At 44.2% G+C, this 18859-nt stretch overlaps 1 protein-coding gene across 1 annotated transcript in view; it reads right to left on the minus strand.

The window, feature by feature from the left end:
* The window catches only part of LOC139410610 (collagen alpha-1(XIX) chain-like), a 248638-nt gene that overhangs the window by 44448 nt on the left and 185331 nt on the right, over window positions 1-18859 (minus strand). The window contains exons 33-40 of the mRNA XM_071155964.1: window positions 15333-15437; window positions 14970-15023; window positions 13720-13773; window positions 13252-13305; window positions 12866-12919; window positions 10020-10064; window positions 5039-5089; window positions 4202-4246 (exon numbers count right to left, since the gene is read on the minus strand). Coding sequence (XP_071012065.1) covers window positions 4202-4246; window positions 5039-5089; window positions 10020-10064; window positions 12866-12919; window positions 13252-13305; window positions 13720-13773; window positions 14970-15023; window positions 15333-15437 — 462 coding nt within the window. The remainder of the gene's footprint in view (window positions 1-4201; window positions 4247-5038; window positions 5090-10019; window positions 10065-12865; window positions 12920-13251; window positions 13306-13719; window positions 13774-14969; window positions 15024-15332; window positions 15438-18859) is intronic.

Raw genomic sequence — 18859 nt, forward strand, 5'->3', positions numbered from 1 at the left:
TCCTATGAGCGGAGTGTCTGTGCGTTATGATGGAAGAGGTAACGTCTCCTAGGGTTGTAGGTAGATTACAGACAGACTGATAAGGACAGAGCTCAGTGGCTTTGATAAGTAAATCAGGTCACCACACCTCACCACAGAGGCACAATGCAGAGAGAACAGAGTCAGGCCACTGCTCAGACAGTGTTCTCTCTCTCTCTCTCTCTCTATCTCTCTCTCTCTCTCGCTCTCTCTCTCAGTTTCTGAGTCTCTCTCTCTCTCTCTCTCAGTTTCTGTCTCTCTCTCTCTCTCTCTCTCTCTCTCTCAGTTTATGAGTCTCTCTCTCTCTCTCTCTCTCTCTCTCTCTCTCTCTCAGTCTCTCTCTCTGTGTCAGTCTCTCTCTCTCTCTGTGTCAGTCTCTCTCTATCTCTGTGTCAGTCTCTCTCTATCTCTGTCAGTCTCTCTCTATCTCTGTCAGTCTCTCTCTATCTCTGTCAGTCTCTCTCTCTCTCTCTCTCTCTCTCTCTCTCTCTCTCTCTCTCTCTCTCTCTCTCTCTCTCTCTCTCTCTCTCTCTCCGTCTGTCAGTCTCTCTCTGTCAGTCTCTCTCTGTCAGTCTCTCTCTCTCTCTGTCTCTCTCTGTCAGTCTCTCTCTGTCAGTCTCTCTCTGTCAGTTTCTCTCCACCAGTGAGCTCTCACTGAACATGACTGAGTCTTACTAGAGGGCTGGAGACAGTGAAGGAGATGACAGCTACTCTTAGGATGATAAAGTATGGCTGTGTGTTTCAGACCCTGACAGTACAGTACACAGGATCTGAATACATGTCTGGTTCCTGACAGTACAGTACAGTACAGTACAGTACAGTACAGTACAGTACAGCAAATTAGGATGATGAGACAGTAGGATGATGAGACAGAAGGATGATGAGACAGTAGGATGATGGATGATGAGACAGTCGGATGATGAGACAGTAGGATGATGAGACAGTAGGATGATGAGACAGTAGGATGATGGATGATGAGACAGTAGGATGATGAGACAGAAGGATTATGGATGATGAGACAGTAGGATGATGAGACAGTAGGATGATGGATGATGAGACAGTCGGATGACGAGACAGTAGGATGATGAGACAGTAGGATGATGGATGATGAGACAGTAGGATGATGGATGATGAGACAGAAGGATGATGAGACAGTAGGATGATGGATGATGAGACAGTAGGATGATATAACAGAAGGATGATGGATGATGAGACAGTAGGATTATGAGACAGTAGGATGATGGATGATGAGAAATTAGGATGATGAGACAGTAGGATGATGATACAGAAGGAGGATGATACAGTAGGAGGATGGATGACGAGACAGTAGGATGATGAGACAGTAAGATGATGAGACAGAAGGAGGATGGATGATGAGACAGTAGGATGATGAGACAGCAGGATGATGAGACAGTAGGATGATGAGACAGTAGGAGGATGGATGATGAGACAGTAGGATGATGAGACAGCAGGATGATGAGACAGTAGGAGGATGGATGATGAGACAGTAGGATGATGAGACAGCAGGATGATGAGACAGTAGGAGGATGGATGATGAGACAGTAGGATGATGAGACAGCAGGATGATGAGACAGTAGGATGATGAGACAGCAGGACGATGAGACAGTAGGATGATGAGACAGCAGGATGATGAGACAGTAGGATGATGTGACAGTAGGATGATGAGACAGTATGAGGATGGATGATGAGACAATAGGATGATGAGACAGCAGGATGATGAGACAGTATGAGGATGGATGATGAGACAGTATGATGATGAGACAGCAGGATGATGAGACAGTAGGATGATGAGAAAGCAGGATGATGAGACAGTAGGAGGATGGATGATGACAGTAGGAGGATGGATCATGAGACAGTAGCATGATGAGACAGCAGGAAGATGAGACAGTAGGAGGATGAGACAGTAGGATGATGAGACATTAGGATGATGAGACAGTAGGATGATGAGACAGTAGGATGATGGATGATGAGACAGCAGGATGATGAGACAGTGGGATGATGAGACAGTAGGAGGATGAGACAGTAGGATGATGAGACATTAGGATGATGAGACAGTAGGATGATGAGACAGTAGGATGATGGATGATGAGACAGCAGGATGATGAGACAGTAGGATGATGAGACAGAAGGATGATGAGACAGTAGGAGGATGGATGATGAGACAGTAGGATGATGAGACAGTAGGATGATGAGACAGCAGGATGATGAGATAGTAGGAGGATGGTTGATGAGACAGCAGGATGATGAGAGAGTAGGATGATGAGACAGCAGGATGATGAGACAGTAGGATGATGAGAAAGCAGGATGATGATGAGACAAAAGGAGATGTAGAAGGATGAAACAGTAGGATGATGATACAGTAGGATGATGAGACAGTAGGATGATAAGACAGCAGGATGATGAGACAGTAGGATGATGAGACATTAGGATGATGAGACAGTAGGATGATGAGACATTAGGATGATGAGACAGTAGGATGATGAGACAGTAGGATGATGGATGATGAGACAGCAGGATGATGAGACAGTAGGATGATGAGACAGAAGGATGATGAGACAGTAGGAGGATGGATGATGAGACAGTAGGATGATGAGCCAGTAGGATGATGAGACAGCAGGATGATGAGATAGTAGGAGGATGGTTGATGAGACAGCAGGATGACGAGAGAGTAGGATGATGAGACAGCAGGATGATGAGACAGTAGGATGATGAGAAAGCAGGATGATGATGAGACAAAAGGAGATGTAGAAGGATGAAACAGTAGGATGATGATACAGTAGGATGATGAGACAGTAGGATGATAAGACAGAAGGAGGATGGATGATGAGACAGTAGGATGATGAGACAGTAGGATGATGAGACAGCAGGATGATGAGACAATAGGAGGATGGATGATGAGACAGCAGGATGATGAGACAGCAGGATGATGAGACAGGATGATGGATGATGAGACAGCAGGACGATGAGACAGTAGGATGATGAGACAGTAGGATGATGATACAGTAGTAGGATGGATGATGAGACAGTAGGATGATGAGACAGCAGGATGATGAGACAGAAGGAGGATGAGACAGTAGGATGATGAGAAAGCAGGATGATGAGACAGAAGGAGGATGGATGATGAGAGTAGAAGGATGATACAGTAGGATGATAAGACAGAAGGAGGATGGATGATGAGGCAGTAGGATGTTGAGACAGTATATTGAGGAGACAGAAGGAGGATGGATGATGAGACAGTAGGATGATGAGACAGTAGGATGATGAGACAGCAGGATGATGAGGCAGTAGGATAATGAGACAGCAGGATGATGAGACAGAAGGATGATGAGACAGTAGGAGGATGGATGATGAGACAGCAGGATGATGAGACAGAAGGAGGATGAGACAGTAGGAGGATGAGTCAGTAGGATGATGAGACAGTAGGATGATGAGACAGTAGGATGATGAGACAGTAGGAGGATGGATGATGAGACAGTAGGATGATGAGACAGTAGGATGATGAGACAATAGGATGATGAGACAGCAGGATGATGAGACAGTAGGAGGATGGATGATGAGACAGTAGGATGATGAGACAGCAGGATGATGAGACAGAAGGAGGATGGATGATGAGACAGTAGGAGGATGAGATAGTAGGAGGATGAGACAGAAGGAGGATGATACGGTTGGAGAAGGGGACAGATGGATGATGAGACAGCTGGATGATGAGACAGTAGGAGGATGAGACAGAAGGAGGATGATACGGTTGGAGAAGGGGACAGATGGATGATGAGACAGTAGGAGGATGAGATAGTAGGATGATGTGACAGAAGGAGGATGATACGGTTGGAGAAGGGGACAGATGGATGATGAGACAGCTGGATGATGAGACAGTAGGAGGATGAGATAGAAGGAGGATGAGACAGTAGGAGGATGATACAGAAGGGGGATGATACAGTAGGATGATGAGACAAAAGGAGGATGAGACAGTAGGAGGATGATACAGAAGGAGGATGATACAGGAGAATGATGAGACAGAAGGAGGATGAGACAGTAGGATGATGAGACAGTAGGATGATGATACAGAAGAAGGATGGATGATGAGATAGAAGGAGGATGATACAGCAGGATGATGTGACAGCAGGAGGATGGATGATGAGACAGTAGATGATGAAATACTTACTGGTGCACCTGGTGCTCCAGGGGGTCCTGAGATGGCTCCTCCACTCTGTGGAGAAACTAGTATTATCATCATAACATTCAACACAATGATGACATGGTATCTGATTATATGGTATCTGATGACATGGTATCTGATGACATGGTATCTGATTACAGGGTATCTGATGATATGGTATCTGATGATATGGTATCTGATGATATGGTATCTGATTACAGGGTATCTGATGACATGGTATCTGATGACATGGTATCTGATTACATGGTATCTGATTACAGGGTATCTGATGACATGGTATCTGATTACAGGGTATCTGATTACATGGTATCTGATGACATGGTATCTGATGACAGGGTATCTGATGACAGGTATCTGATGACATGGCATCTGATTACAGGGTATCTGATGACATGGTATCTGATTACAGGGTATCTGATGACATGGTATCTGATTACAGGGTATCTGATGACATGGTATCTGATTACATGGTATCTGATGACATGGTATCTGATGACAGGGTATCTGATGACATGGTATCTGATGACAGGTATCTGATGACATGGTATCTGATGACATGGTATCTGATTACATGGTATCTGATGATATGGTATCTGATTACATGGTATCTGATGACAGGGTGTCTGATGATATGGTATCTACAGTAGCCTACGGTATATAGGGGAATGTGGTAACCTTTACTTTGAGGGTCACCCTACCGATGCTCAACAAACAATCAACAGACTATGAGTAACATGTCAACAACTGTTGACTAGCACTGTGATGCTAGTTGCATCGTCGGCAACACCTGACACCTGATGAGGATGAGTACAGAGTTCTTACCTGCAGTTTGTACAGACTGCTCATCCCATTGCCCTCCACATAGGGGACACCCTGCAAACACACACATCTCAATCAGAGCCAGCTTTCTCCTCCGTTAACACACTTCTAGCCTTACACACTTCAAAAGGTCTCGTGTGTGTGTGTGTGTGTGTGTGTGTGTGTGTGTGTGTGTGTGTGTGTGTGTGTGTGTGTGTGTGTCTGCCTGAGTGTTTTCTGTGCCTCTAGTCTAACAGTCAGTCCTGTAGGCCTGGACCAGGCAGACAGTATTACTTTGTTCATAAGCCCTTAAATGCAACATGGGAGAGATCAATATCTGAGGCTGCCTGGTGATCACTACATGGAGAGATCAATATCTGGGGCTGCCTGGTGATCACTACTTGGAGAGATCAATATTTGAGGCTGCCTGGTGATCACTACATGGAGTGATCAATATCTGAGGCTGCCTGGTGATCAGTACATGAATAGATCAATATCTGAGGCTGCCTGGTGATCACTACATGGAGAGATCAATATATGGGGCTGCCTGGTGATCACTACATAGAGAGATGAATATCTGGGGCTGCCTGGTGATCACTACATGGAGAGATAAATATCTGGGGCTGCCTGGTGATCACTACATGGAGAGATCAATATCTGAGGCTGTCTGGTGATCACTACATGGAGAGATCAATATCTGGGGCTGCCTGGTGATCACTACATGGAGAGATCAATATCTGAGGCTGTCTGGTGATCACTACATGGAGAGATCAATATCTGGGGCTGCCTGGTGATCACTACTTGGAGAGATCAATATCTGAGGCTGCCTGGTGATCACTACATGGTGTGATCAATATATGAGGCTGCCTGGTGATCAGTACATGGAGAGATCAATATCTGAGGCTGCCTGGTGATCACTACATGGATAGATCAATATCTGAGGCTGCCTGGTGATCACTACATGGATAGATCAATATCTGGGGCTGCCTGGTGATCAGTGCATGGAGAGATAAATATATGGGGCTGCCTGGTGATCAGTACATGGAGAGATCAAAATCTGGGGGTGCCTGGTGATCACTACATGGAGAGATGAATATCTGGGGCTGCCTGGTGATCACTACATGAATAGATCAATATATGGGGCTGCCTGGTGATCAGTACATGAATAGATCAATATCTGAGGCTGCCTGGTGATCACTACATGGAGAGATCAATATATGGGGCTGCCTGGTGATCACTACACAGATAGATCAATATCTGGGGCTGCCTGGTGATCACTACATGGAGAGATCAATATCTGGGGCTGCCTGGTGATCACTACATGGAGAGATCAATATCTGGGTCTGCCTGGTGATCACTACATGGAGAGATGAATATCTGGGGCTGCCTGGTGATCACTACATGGAGAGATGAATATCTGGGGCTGCCTGGTGATCACTACATGGAGAGATCAATATATGGGGCTGCCTGGTGATCAGTACATGAATAGATCAATATCTGAGGCTGCCTGGTGATCACTACATGGAGAGATCAATATATGGGGCTGCCTGGTGATCACTACACAGATAGATCAATATCTGGGGCTGCCTGGTGATCACTACATGGAGAGATCAATATCTGGGGCTGCCTGGTGATCACTACATGGAGAGATCAATATCTGGGTCTGCCTGGTGATCACTACATGGAGAGATGAATATCTGGGGCTGCCTGGTGATTACTACATGGAGAGATGAATATCTGGGGCTGCCTGGTGATCACTACATGGAGAGATCAATATATGGGGCTGCCTGGTGATCACTACATGGAGAGATCAATATATGGGGCTGCCTGGTGATCACTACACAGATAGATCAATATCTGGGGCTGCCTGGTGATCACTACATGGAGAGATCAATATCTGGGGCTGCCTGGTGATCACTACATGGAGAGATCAATATATGGGGCTGCCTGGTGATCACTACATGGAGAGATGAATATCTGGGGCTGCCTGGTGATCACTACTTGGAGAGATCAATATCCGGGGCTGCCTGGTGATCACTAAACAAAAGAGGAGAGCAGTAACACTTGTTTAACCCACCGGCCTCTGTAGATTCAAACACTATGTGAGTACCAAATGGCACCCTATCCCCTGTAGTGCCCCACTTAAGGGCTCATAGGGCCCAGGTAAAAAGTAGTGCACTATATAATGAATAAGGTGCCATTTGGGCCGTAGTCTAACTAGTGTATCTGGTGGAAATAGTATAGCAGCAGCAACTACAACATCCTGATGGCTTGAGGAGTAGCCTGGATATACCAGAGATAGTCTGTATAGTCCTGCCTGACTAGCGTTTATAGGGCCAGGGCGGGGGGGGGGGGGGGGGGGGGGTGTAGCCCCCGGTCTCCTCTCCACTACTCAGCGTATGTGCTGTCTGTCATCAGTGTGTAATCTGAGGCAAAGCTAAACGGCTGCAATACAGCCCTAAACTAACCACAGCGTCAGAGTATCTACAGGAGAACAGGTTTTAAGTTTGAAGGAAATCTGTGGCCCTAAGCTTTTGCTAGATTTGTGCAATTTAAAGAATTTACAGTACTGAAGTTCATTCATTAACCCTGACCTCCAACACAGTAAGTGGGTTGTATTAAGTAGGCACAAAGCGGAAGAAACCCCTGCATAACGGAGTGAAACAGGAAGTACTCGCTTTGTACGTGTCCAATAAGAAACACTCCTTTTGGTTTTGCTCCAGTGTCCCCAGAACGTGAACATGGTGACTCAATAACATGTCTACCTGCCCTCCAAAGCTGGGACCGAGAGACTGAATAACAGCTTCTATCCCAAGGCCATCAGACTGTTAAACAGCCATCACTAGCCGGCTTCCACCCGGTACCTCAACCCTGCAGAGGCTGCTGACATATATACATAGACATGGAATCACTGGCCACTTTAATAATGGAATCACTAGTCACTTTAATAATGGTTTTACTCATCTCATATCTATATACTGTATTATATTCTACTGTATTTTAGTCAATGCCACTCCAATATTGCTCAATCTAATATTAATATATTTCTTAATTCCATTCTTTTACTTTTAGATTTGTGTATATTTTGTGAATCAATTTTAGATACTACTGCACTGTTAGATACTACTGCACCGTTAGATACTACTGCACTGTTAGACACTACTGCACTGTTAGATGCACTGTTAGATACTACTGCACTGTTAGATACTACTGCACTGTTAGATACTACTGCACTGTTGACACTACTGCACTGTTGACACTACTGCACTGTTAGATACTACTGCACTGTTAGATACTACTGCACTGTTAGATACTACTGCACTGTTGACACTACTGCACTGTTAGATACTACTGCACTGTTGACACTACTGCACTGTTAGATACTACTGCACTGTTGACACTACTGCACTGTTAGATACTACTGCACTGTTGACACTACTGCACTGTTAGATACTACTGCACTGTTGACACTACTGCACTGTTGACACTACTGCACTGTTAGATACTACTGCACTGTTAGATACTACTGCACTGTTAGATACTACTGCGCTGTTGACACTACTGCGCTGTTGACACTACTGCACTGTTGACACTACTGCACTGTTAGATACTACTGCACTGTTAGATACTACTGCACTGTTAGATACTACTGCACTGTTGACACTACTGCACTGTTAGATACTACTGCACTGTTAGATACTACTGCACTGTTAGATACTACTGCACTGTTAGACACTACTGCACTGTTGACACTACTGCACTGTTGACACTACTGCACTGTTAGATACTACTGCACTGTTGACACTACTGCACTGTTAGATACTACTGCACTGTTGACACTACTGCACTGTTAGATACTACTGCACTGTTGACACTACTGCACTGTTAGATACTACTGCACTGTTGACACTACTGCACTGTTAGATACTACTGCGCTGTTAGATACTACTGCGCTGTTGACACTACTGCGCTGTTGACACTACTGCGCTGTTGACACTACTACACTGTTGACACTACTGCACTGTTGACACTACTGCACTGTTAGATACTACTGCACTGTTAGATACTACTGCACTGTTAGATACTACTGCACTGTTAGACACTACTGCACTGTTGACACTACTGCACTGTTGACACTACTGCACTGTTGACACTACTGCACTGTTAGATACTACTGCACTGTTGACACTACTGCACTGTTAGATACTACTGCACTGTTAGATACTACAGCACTATTAGATACTACTGCACTGTTGACACTACTGCACTGTTAGATACTACTGCACTGTTGACACTACTGCACTGTTAGATACTACTGCGCTGTTGACACTACTGCGCTGTTGACACTACTGCACTGTTGACACTACTGCACTGTTGACACTACTGCACTGTTGACACTACTGCACTGTTAGATACTACTGCACTGTTAGATACTACTGCACTGTTAGATACTACTTCACTGTTAGATACTACTGCACTGTTAGACACTACTGCACTGTTGACACTACTGCACTGTTGACACTACTGCACTGTTAGATACTACTGCACTGTTAGATATTACTGCACTGTTAAATACTACTGCACTGTTAGACACTACTGCACTGTTAGATACTACTGCACTGTTGACACTACTGCACTGTTAGATACTACTGCACTGTTGGAACTAGGAACACAAGCTACACCCACAATAACATCTGCTAAATATGTGTAGGTGACCAATAAAATTGTACTTGATTTGATTTCCAGGAAGGAAGAAAGAAAGAACAGAAAAAAACATTCTCTCAAATAGACGGAAGAAAACATGTTGTCCTTCAAAGTAGTAAGTCAATCTCACTGTCCTTTTAAATTATGTGTTGTGTGACCAGGCATTCAAAAGGACACTAGTAATTGGCTAAGGTACCTTGAACTGGTGTCATCATTCATAGTCATGAAAACTGTTGACACATCTCACCAATGACTCAACAACACACACACAGAGATCTCAGTGATGCTCTGGATAACTTACTGGGGGGCCTGGTAGTCCTGGCCTTCCAGGGGATCCTTCACTTCCCTGTAGAGGGGGGGACGGACACACACACACACACACACACACACACACACACACACACACACACACACACACACACACACACACACACACACACACACACACACACACACACACACACACACAACAAACCATGAGAGGGATAATGCTTTCCAGTTAGTCACTGGGGAACACGTTTCTCCAGTTAAGATCCCAATAATCTAAGAATACCTCTTTACCCATATTTACCCACACATTAGACACAGTGACAATCCTAATCTTTGGGACATGGCATGGCTGATAATACAAGTCTATTGCGGAGGTACAGTATTTGAGAAGAGGGACATACTAGCTCTGTTGAATTTGAGATAGATTGGGAGTAAGGCCCTGCGATAAACTAGTGTCAACCAACCTGCCTCTCGCTACAGAAACAGGAGATCCTATGAGCTGTTCTGGCTGCACAAGCCTCTTGCAAGGCTACTGAATTGGCATACAGCACGCCACCCCAATCCACTGACAAGACTAGGCCCATGGCATTCTTTCAACAACAAAACTGAAGAGAAACCCATAAGGAATTATGTGCTTTTTAAGAAAATAACATGATTCCTGAGTATTACAATAACCCATTATTGATGCTCTTTGAGATAGCACTAAATAAGACGTAAGGCATTGTTTTCATCTTAGACTATCAGAACATCTCTTGGCATGTCAGGCCACATGCTTGAATAAAACATGACCCTGTATGTACTAACTGCCTATATTTAGAACATAAAGCAGACATGTACAGTGCCTAGTGAAAGTCTGTACAGCAATGGCATTTCACCCCCCTTAAAATTAAATGTAAAAATGGATTGAATTAGATATTTTTTTCTACAGGTCTACACAACCTACTCCACATCTTCAAAGTGAAAGAAATGTATATAAAATGTTCTAATTAATAAAGAAAACAAAAAAAAACAAAGATGTCTTGATTGTGTGTCTTCACACCCCAAAGTTAATACTTGGCGGAAGCACCTTTTGACAGCCATTACAGCTGTGAATCATTTTGAATAAGATTCTACCACCTTTGCACAACTCTTAGGGCAATATAATTCCCATTGCTTAATCCTGACAAACTCCCCAGTCCCTGGAGATGACAAGCATACCCATAACATGATGCTGCCAACCACAAAAGTTGAAAATACAGAGGGTTGACTTTGTGTTATGTTGTATTGGATTTGACCCAAACCTGTAGTTTTTATTTTAGGCTAAAAACATAATGGCTTTGCTGTGTTGTCTTGCAGTATTACTTAATGGTATTGTTGCAAACAGAATCAATGATTTGGAGCGGATTTTTTTAACACAGGCTTCCTTCACTTTACCATACGGGTCAGTAATGTGGAGTGAATGCAATGGTTTTGATCCCTTTGTATTTTCCAGTATTGTAGTGGCCTCGGGAGGCTGTCAGGATATAAAGAAATATGAAAGGAATAAAGCCCAGGTAAAAAGTTAGAGGAAACTCTGCCTTCTGAATACCTAACCCTGGGATAGAGTTACATTTTTCTGTGGGACAATTGCACACACGCAAAATTATGCCAAGGACACAATAGAATGGCTTTCTAAGAGGTGTTTAGTGTTCCTGAGTGGTTTAGTCTCTGTCCTGACTTAAATCTGATTGAAAAAATAAAGACAATGTTTGAATACTGCTGTCCATCAATGATTCCCTACCAAATTTACTGAGCTTAAGCAATTTTAACAAAAGCAATGGATATACACTCAGTGGCCAGTTTATTAGGTACAACCCGTTAATGAAAATGGTTCACTCCTACAGACAGTGAGTCATGTGGCCGTGGCTTGCTATGTAAAGCAGGCAGACAAGCCTTGAGGCATTCATTTAGTGTTCAATTGAATGTCACAATGGGCAAAACCAGTGACCTAAGTGACTTTGAGCTTGGTATGATCGTCGGCGGCAGGCGAGCCGGTTCCAGTATCTCAGAAACGCCCAGCATCCTGGCCTTTTCATGCAGGACAGTCAGTGTCTAGGGTTTACTGAGAATGGTGCGACAAACAATAAACACCCGGTCAGCGGCAGTCCCGTGGGCGAAAACAGCTTGTTGATGAGAGAGGCTGAAGGAGAATGACAATAATCGTGCAAGCTAACAGGTGGGCCACAAACAGGTAAATATCGGTGCAGTACAACAGTGGATGGCAGAACGGCATCTCAGAATACACAACTTGTCTGTCTTTTTCACGGATGGGCTATTGCAGCAGTTGCTGTTGCATCATGCTGATGGCAGAGTTAGGATTTGACATAAGCAGCATGAGTCCATGGCCCCATTCTGCCTGGTATCAACGGTACAAGCTGGTGACGGTGGTGTAATTGTGTGGGGAATGTTTTCCTGGCACATGTTAGGTCCCTTGATACCAATTGAGCAATGTTTCCATACCCCAAAGAATTCATTCTGTTCTGGAGGCAAAGGGGAGGTCTGACCCAGTACCTAATAAACTGGCCACATGTTGTCGTAAGAGTTGTGCAAGCTTGGTAGAATCTTATTCAGAATGATTCCCAGCTGTAATGGCTGCTGAAGGTGCTTCCACCAAGTAAAAGTGAAAACATTCGCAATCAAATCATCATCATCTTGTGTTTCTAAGTCATTTGGTAAATTATCTATCATTCTTTCACTTTGGAGTAGGCTGTGAAACTACATTTGGGACAAATCTAATTGAATCCCTTTGTAGATGTAATTTTAAGGTAGCAAAGTGTGAAGACTGTGTAAGTGTGCGTAGACCTTCACTAGAGACTGTATATTCATACAGTGCGTGTACACACAGCGTCTCTTTCTTACCCGATCTCCCTTTGTTCCAGGCTGACCCATTGGCCCAGGTCTGCCCATGACACCCTGCAAACAGAGACAAGGTACATCAATTAACTGGGTCACAAACTAAATATAGAAACAAGGTACATCAATTAACTGGGTCACAAACTAAATTTAGAAAACATAGTACATCAATTAACTGGGTCACAAACTAAATATAGAAACAAGGTACATCAATTAACTGGGTCACAAACTAAATGTAGAACCAAGGTGAGAGAAAATAGGGACCAAACAATGAGCATGGTGTTCTCAGTGATTGTTCTTGTATCAGCAACACAGTACTACACATGCATTACAACGAGGGATGAATAGATGTGAAAGATGATTTAATGAAATTGATGATTTGTTTTGCTTACAGGGGCTCCCGTACGGCCTGTTGTACCCAGAATGCCTGGAACTCCAGGAGAGCCCTGAGAAAGACAAAAAACACCAGAGAACAATCATTGTCACTTCCTGTGTAATAGGTAGTGTATGATAGCCTAACTGGTAGGTTTGCAAGAAGGACAAGAAGAGAGTTAACTTCGTTTGCATTTTCGGGGCTATTCCATTGATTCTGTTGTACATGGGGCAAGATGAGTCATGTGACCGTGGCTTGCTATATAAAGCAGGCATTGAGGCATTGAGGCATTGAGGCATTCTGTTACTGATCGACTGAATGTTAAAAGGGTAAAACTAGTGACCTAAGCGACTGTGAGCGTGGTATGACCGTTGGTGCCAGGTGCACCGGTTCCAGATTTGATTTGATGTAGTGTACTTTCAAGCACACTCAAGCATGTTAAAGTATATGATTCCTGTATTGGCCCCAGGACAGGTCTGAAACCCACCTCGTCTCCTTTGTCTCCACTAGGCCCAGGGAATCCTCTCTCTCCTTTCATCCCCTAGAACAGCAAACAACATCAGTGAATGAGTAAACAGTAACAACAACAGTACATAGTACAAAAATGGCCAAATCAAGTTGAATTCTGTATAAACCTTTTCTTAATGTGTTTGCTTGTGAAATGAGAAATGTCTACCACCATAATATACAGTATGTTCTCTCCAAACCTTCTAATAGTCTCAAACCAGCGGCATGACGGGTGGTCATACATTTCACTTTGACTTCTTGTTTCTAATAGAGCCAATTAGAAGCGACTGCTTGGGTAATTTTACTAATACAGGACACTGCTGTGTATCCATGGCAACCACGTCTGCAGCCAGCAGCTCTGACGATACGAATGTGCTGGACTGACATTGTAAATGTCTGAATCTTTGGTTCAACGGTTGGTGTCTGAATCTTCCTAAATCTCTCCGATGAAAAGAAATATGAACAACTACGAGAGCCTATGTCGTACATTATAGCATATTATGCATTGTTTATAAGGCATTATAAATGCCCTCACAATGCATTACGAAGAGGGTATTTATTCGTAGGAAGTATTATGAAAACAATTCAACTGGAAATGAATAGCAACAAGGGATAGAACCATGTTAAATAATGACCTGGAGAAGAAGTGTAGTCCCCAGCGATGTTATGCACCAGTCTAAATACTATTACACCTATCATCTTTTCTAATTCACTTTGTCATGCTGAGATTGGCAATGAATGGAGTGAGTGGAGTATTTGTAAGGTGGAAAGTAATTCTGTATACATTGACTGTGTCCCAAATTGACTGTGTCCTAATCCTTTACACAGGGCACTACTTTTCACCAGGGGTTATAGTGCACTATGTAGGGAATAGGCTGCCATTTAGAACACATCCATTATAATAGGGAATAGGCTGCCATTTAGAACAAATCCATTATAATAGGGAACAGGCTGCCATTTAGAACACATCCATTATAATAGGGAATAGGCTGCCATTTAGAACACATCCATTATAATAGGGAATAGGCTGCCATTTAGAACACATCCATTATAATAGGGAATAGGCTGCCATTTAGAACACATCCATTATAATAGGGAATAGGCTGCCATTTAGAACACATCCATTATAATAGTGAATAGTCTGCCATTTAGAACACATCCATTATAATAGGGAATAGGCTGCCATTTAGAACACATGCATTATAATCAGGATGACACGTTGTTTCCTACCTTTGGACCTTCTTTCCCTGGATTACCGAGAGGTCCTCGCACTCCTGGATCCCCCTGTTTAGGATGGACACACACGCAAATCAATGCACGCAAGAACACATGCACAGAGAAAGACACACACACAAAACCACACAATCTGTCCCCAAGGGTTCCACTCTCACACTTCTGGGCGGGCGGGCGGGCGGGCGGGCGACCCACCCACCCACCCACCCACCCCCCCCCACACACACACACACACACACACACACACACACACACACACACACACACACACACACACACACACACACACACACACACACACACACACACACACACACACACACACACACACACACAGAGTAAAGATAACGAGACACTCACCTTTTCTCCCACCATGCCTTGCACTCCTGTCGCTCCATGGGTTCCCTGCTCGCCCTTCTGCCCAGGCAGACCTGGCACTCTGGTCTGGCACACGGTGCAGGCATTCTGCCAACACACAGCGGGAGGGGGGAGAGGTACGGTCATACAGACCAGATATCTGTCATCTCACTGAGTCACAGCAGGGAAATACAGTGCTCCTTTTGTTTGTATTCCATCTCCCCTGGGTCGAAGAGCAGGGGAGCTGTCTTAACGTTCTCTCAATGTTTCCACAACATTGAAGTTAATGTGACTGAGAACCAGACATTGTCCTATTTCCCACCCACTCTCTAACTGACTGGGACATGTAGGGGATCATTAGAAATATCACAGTCTCCCATCCAGTTCAGGATTCACTGAGTAACATTTATTTACATTCAAAAAGTTAGGCTTAATCTGTGTCTGGGAAATCAGCCCTGTCTGGGAAATCAGCCCTGTCTGAGAAATCAGCCCTGTCTGGGAAATCAGCCCTGTCTGAGAAATCAGCCTTGTCTGGGAAATCAGCCCTGTCTGGGGAATCAGCCCTGTCTGGGAAATCAGCCCTGTCTGGGAAATCAGCCCTGTCTGGGAAATCAGCCCTGTCTAGGAAATCAGCCTTGTCTGGGAAATCAGCCCTGTCTGGGAAATCAGCCTTGTCTGGGAAATCAGCCCTGTCTGGGAAATCAGCCCTGTCTGGGAAATCAGCCTTGTCTGGGAAATCAGCCCTGTCTGGGAAATCAGCCTTGTCTGGTAAATCAGCCCTGTCTGGGAAATCAGCCCTGTCTGGGAAATCAGCCCTGTCTGGGAAATCAGCCCTGTCTGGGAAATCAGCCCTGTCTGGAGTGTACTTCCTCTACAGCAGCAGACATTCTGTACTCTGACACTGTGGAGTTGTTGAAGTGTACTTCCTCTACAGCAGCAGACATTCTGTACTCTGACACTGTGGAGTTGTTGAAGTGTACTTCCTCTACAGCAGCAGACATTCTGTACTCTGACACTGTGGAGTTGTTGAAGTGTACTTCCTCTACAGCAGCAGACATTCTGTACTCTGACACTGTGGAGTTGTTGAAGTGTACTTCCTCTACAGCAGCAGACATTCTGTACTCTGCTGAAGATAATTATGTTAAACTGTATCAGTTACCCAGAGGCACTTACTTCATAGAACAATGCTATGATTATACACTGAGTGTACAAAACATTAAGGACATCCTCCTAATATTGAGTTGCACCTCCCCCTTTGCAATCAGAACAACCTAAATACGTTGGGGCATGGACTCTACAAGGTATCGAAAGCATTCCACAGTTTTGTCAAATTGGGTGGATGTCCTTTGGCTGGTGGACCATTCTTGATACACACGGGAAACTGTTGAGAATGAAAAGCCCAGCAGCATTGCAGTTCTTGACACAAACCGGTGCACCTGGCACCTACTACCATACCCCGTTCAAAGGCACTTAAATCTTTTGTCTTGCCCATTTACCCTCTGACTGACACACATACACAATCCATGTCTCAATTGTCTTAAGGCTTAAAAATCCTTCTTTAACCTGTCTCCTCCCCTTCATCTACACTGATTGAAGTGGATTTAACAAGGGATCATAGCTTTCACCTGGATTCACCTGGTCAGTCTATGACATGGAAAGAGCAGGTGTTCTTAATGTTTTGTCTACTCAGTGTACATTCAGTAGAAGAACACCACAGGAGGTTGGTGGCACCTGAATTAGGGAGGACGGGCTCGTGGTAATGACTGGAGTGGAATAGGTGGAATGGTTTCCATGTGTTTGATGCCGTTCCAGCCATTACTATGAGCTGCCCTCCCCTCAGCAGCCTCAAATGAAGAACACATGAATACGTTCCACTTCCAACCATTTATCTGTAGACGGATATCAGTTCTGTTTATACAGCATGAAGACTGTATGACCCTTAGTGTCACTGGCATTTAGACTCATCAGAGAAGAGCAGTGGGGAGATATTTCATCTAACTTTATGGAAGTACAAATCTTTTTTTCTGAGAGAGACTTGAGCGAAGTGTCTTGAAATAAAAAGGTCCAATTCAGTTAAGTGCTCCTTTCAGTGTGAAATATCAAATACCATCGGCTGTAAAGTGACCAAACTCTGTCAATTAAAGTGAAGAAACGGAGAAAAGCTATTCTTGGGGAGGATTGTCATTCAGCTCATCAAGTTGAATGACGCAGTCAAGCCAGCAGCACATTGTAAAAAAGGCCTTTAAACAGGCAGGTTAGCGTTTCTTTGTCATGAATCTTGTTCTGGAGGCAGTTCTGCAGAGTGGTCACTAGCTAGCACAGCCACAAAGTCGTAAAATCTAACTTTAGTCTTAACCACACTAATAAACCTAAACTAAGACCAAAAAGCAACATAGCCAATTTTGACTTTGCAGCTGGCCAATCTAGAAATTGCTCAGTTCTGCCTCCAGGACAAGATTCATGACAATAAATGTCAATCTGCTATGAACAGCTAAAAGCTTGGAAACTTTATTCATTTAACTGGGCTTCCTATCTTTGGTCTGGTAGAATAAAATCCCCCCCCCCCCCCCCCCCCCCCCCCCCCCCCCCTCTCTCTCTCTCTCTCTCTCTCTCTCTCTCTCTCTCTCTCTCTCTCTCTCTCTCTCATAATCCTGTTTTAACACAATCCTCTCTCAACAGACACAATCCTGTTTTAAATACACATAATTTCTTCTCTGACTGAGAAGAGAGGGATGAATGCATGGATGTGCATTCATCTTGGCTGGCTGAGAGGGACTAGCATCACAACCGAACAGTAATCACACAAACACAGAGAAGAGAGAGAAGACAGACGGAGAGAGAGAAGAGACAGACAGAGAGAGAGAAGAGACAGACGGAGAGAGAGAAGAGACAGATGGAGAGAGAGAAGAGACAGACGGAGAGAGAGAAGAGAGACAGAGAGAGAAGAGAGAAGAGACAGATGGACAGAGAGAAGAGACAGACAGAGAGAAGAGAGATGTAGAGAGAAGAGACAGATGGACAGAGAGAAGAGACAGAGAGAAGAGACAGATGCAAAGAGAGAAGAGACAGATGGAGAGAGAGAAGAGACAGACAGAGAGAGAGAAGAGTGTACATTGTACAGAATCATCAACAAGGCGTGGGAGTGTTGGAGAGATAGATGGACAGAGAGAAGAGACAGACAGAGAGAGGGAAGAGACAGACAGAGAGAAGAGACAGACAGAGAGAGAGAAGAGACAGACAGAGAGAGAAGAGTGTACATTGTACAGATACATCAACAAGGCGTGGGAGTGTTGGAGAGATAGAAGGAAAAGGAGAAGTATTGTCCCTTAAATACATAGCAACAAGGTAGCTGTGAGAACAAACAACTGACAACAGAAAGCCCTATTCCCTATATAGTGCACTACTGTTGACAAGAGCCCCCTATTCCCTATATAGTGGAATACAGTTGACAAGATCCATATTCCCTATATTATAAACTACTGTTGACCAGAGCCCTATTCCCTATATAGTGGACTGCTGTTGACAAGAGC

This window comes from Oncorhynchus clarkii, chromosome 1 (assembly GCF_045791955.1).
Source record: "Oncorhynchus clarkii lewisi isolate Uvic-CL-2024 chromosome 1, UVic_Ocla_1.0, whole genome shotgun sequence".
NCBI classification, from domain to species: Eukaryota; Metazoa; Chordata; class Actinopteri; order Salmoniformes; family Salmonidae; genus Oncorhynchus; species Oncorhynchus clarkii.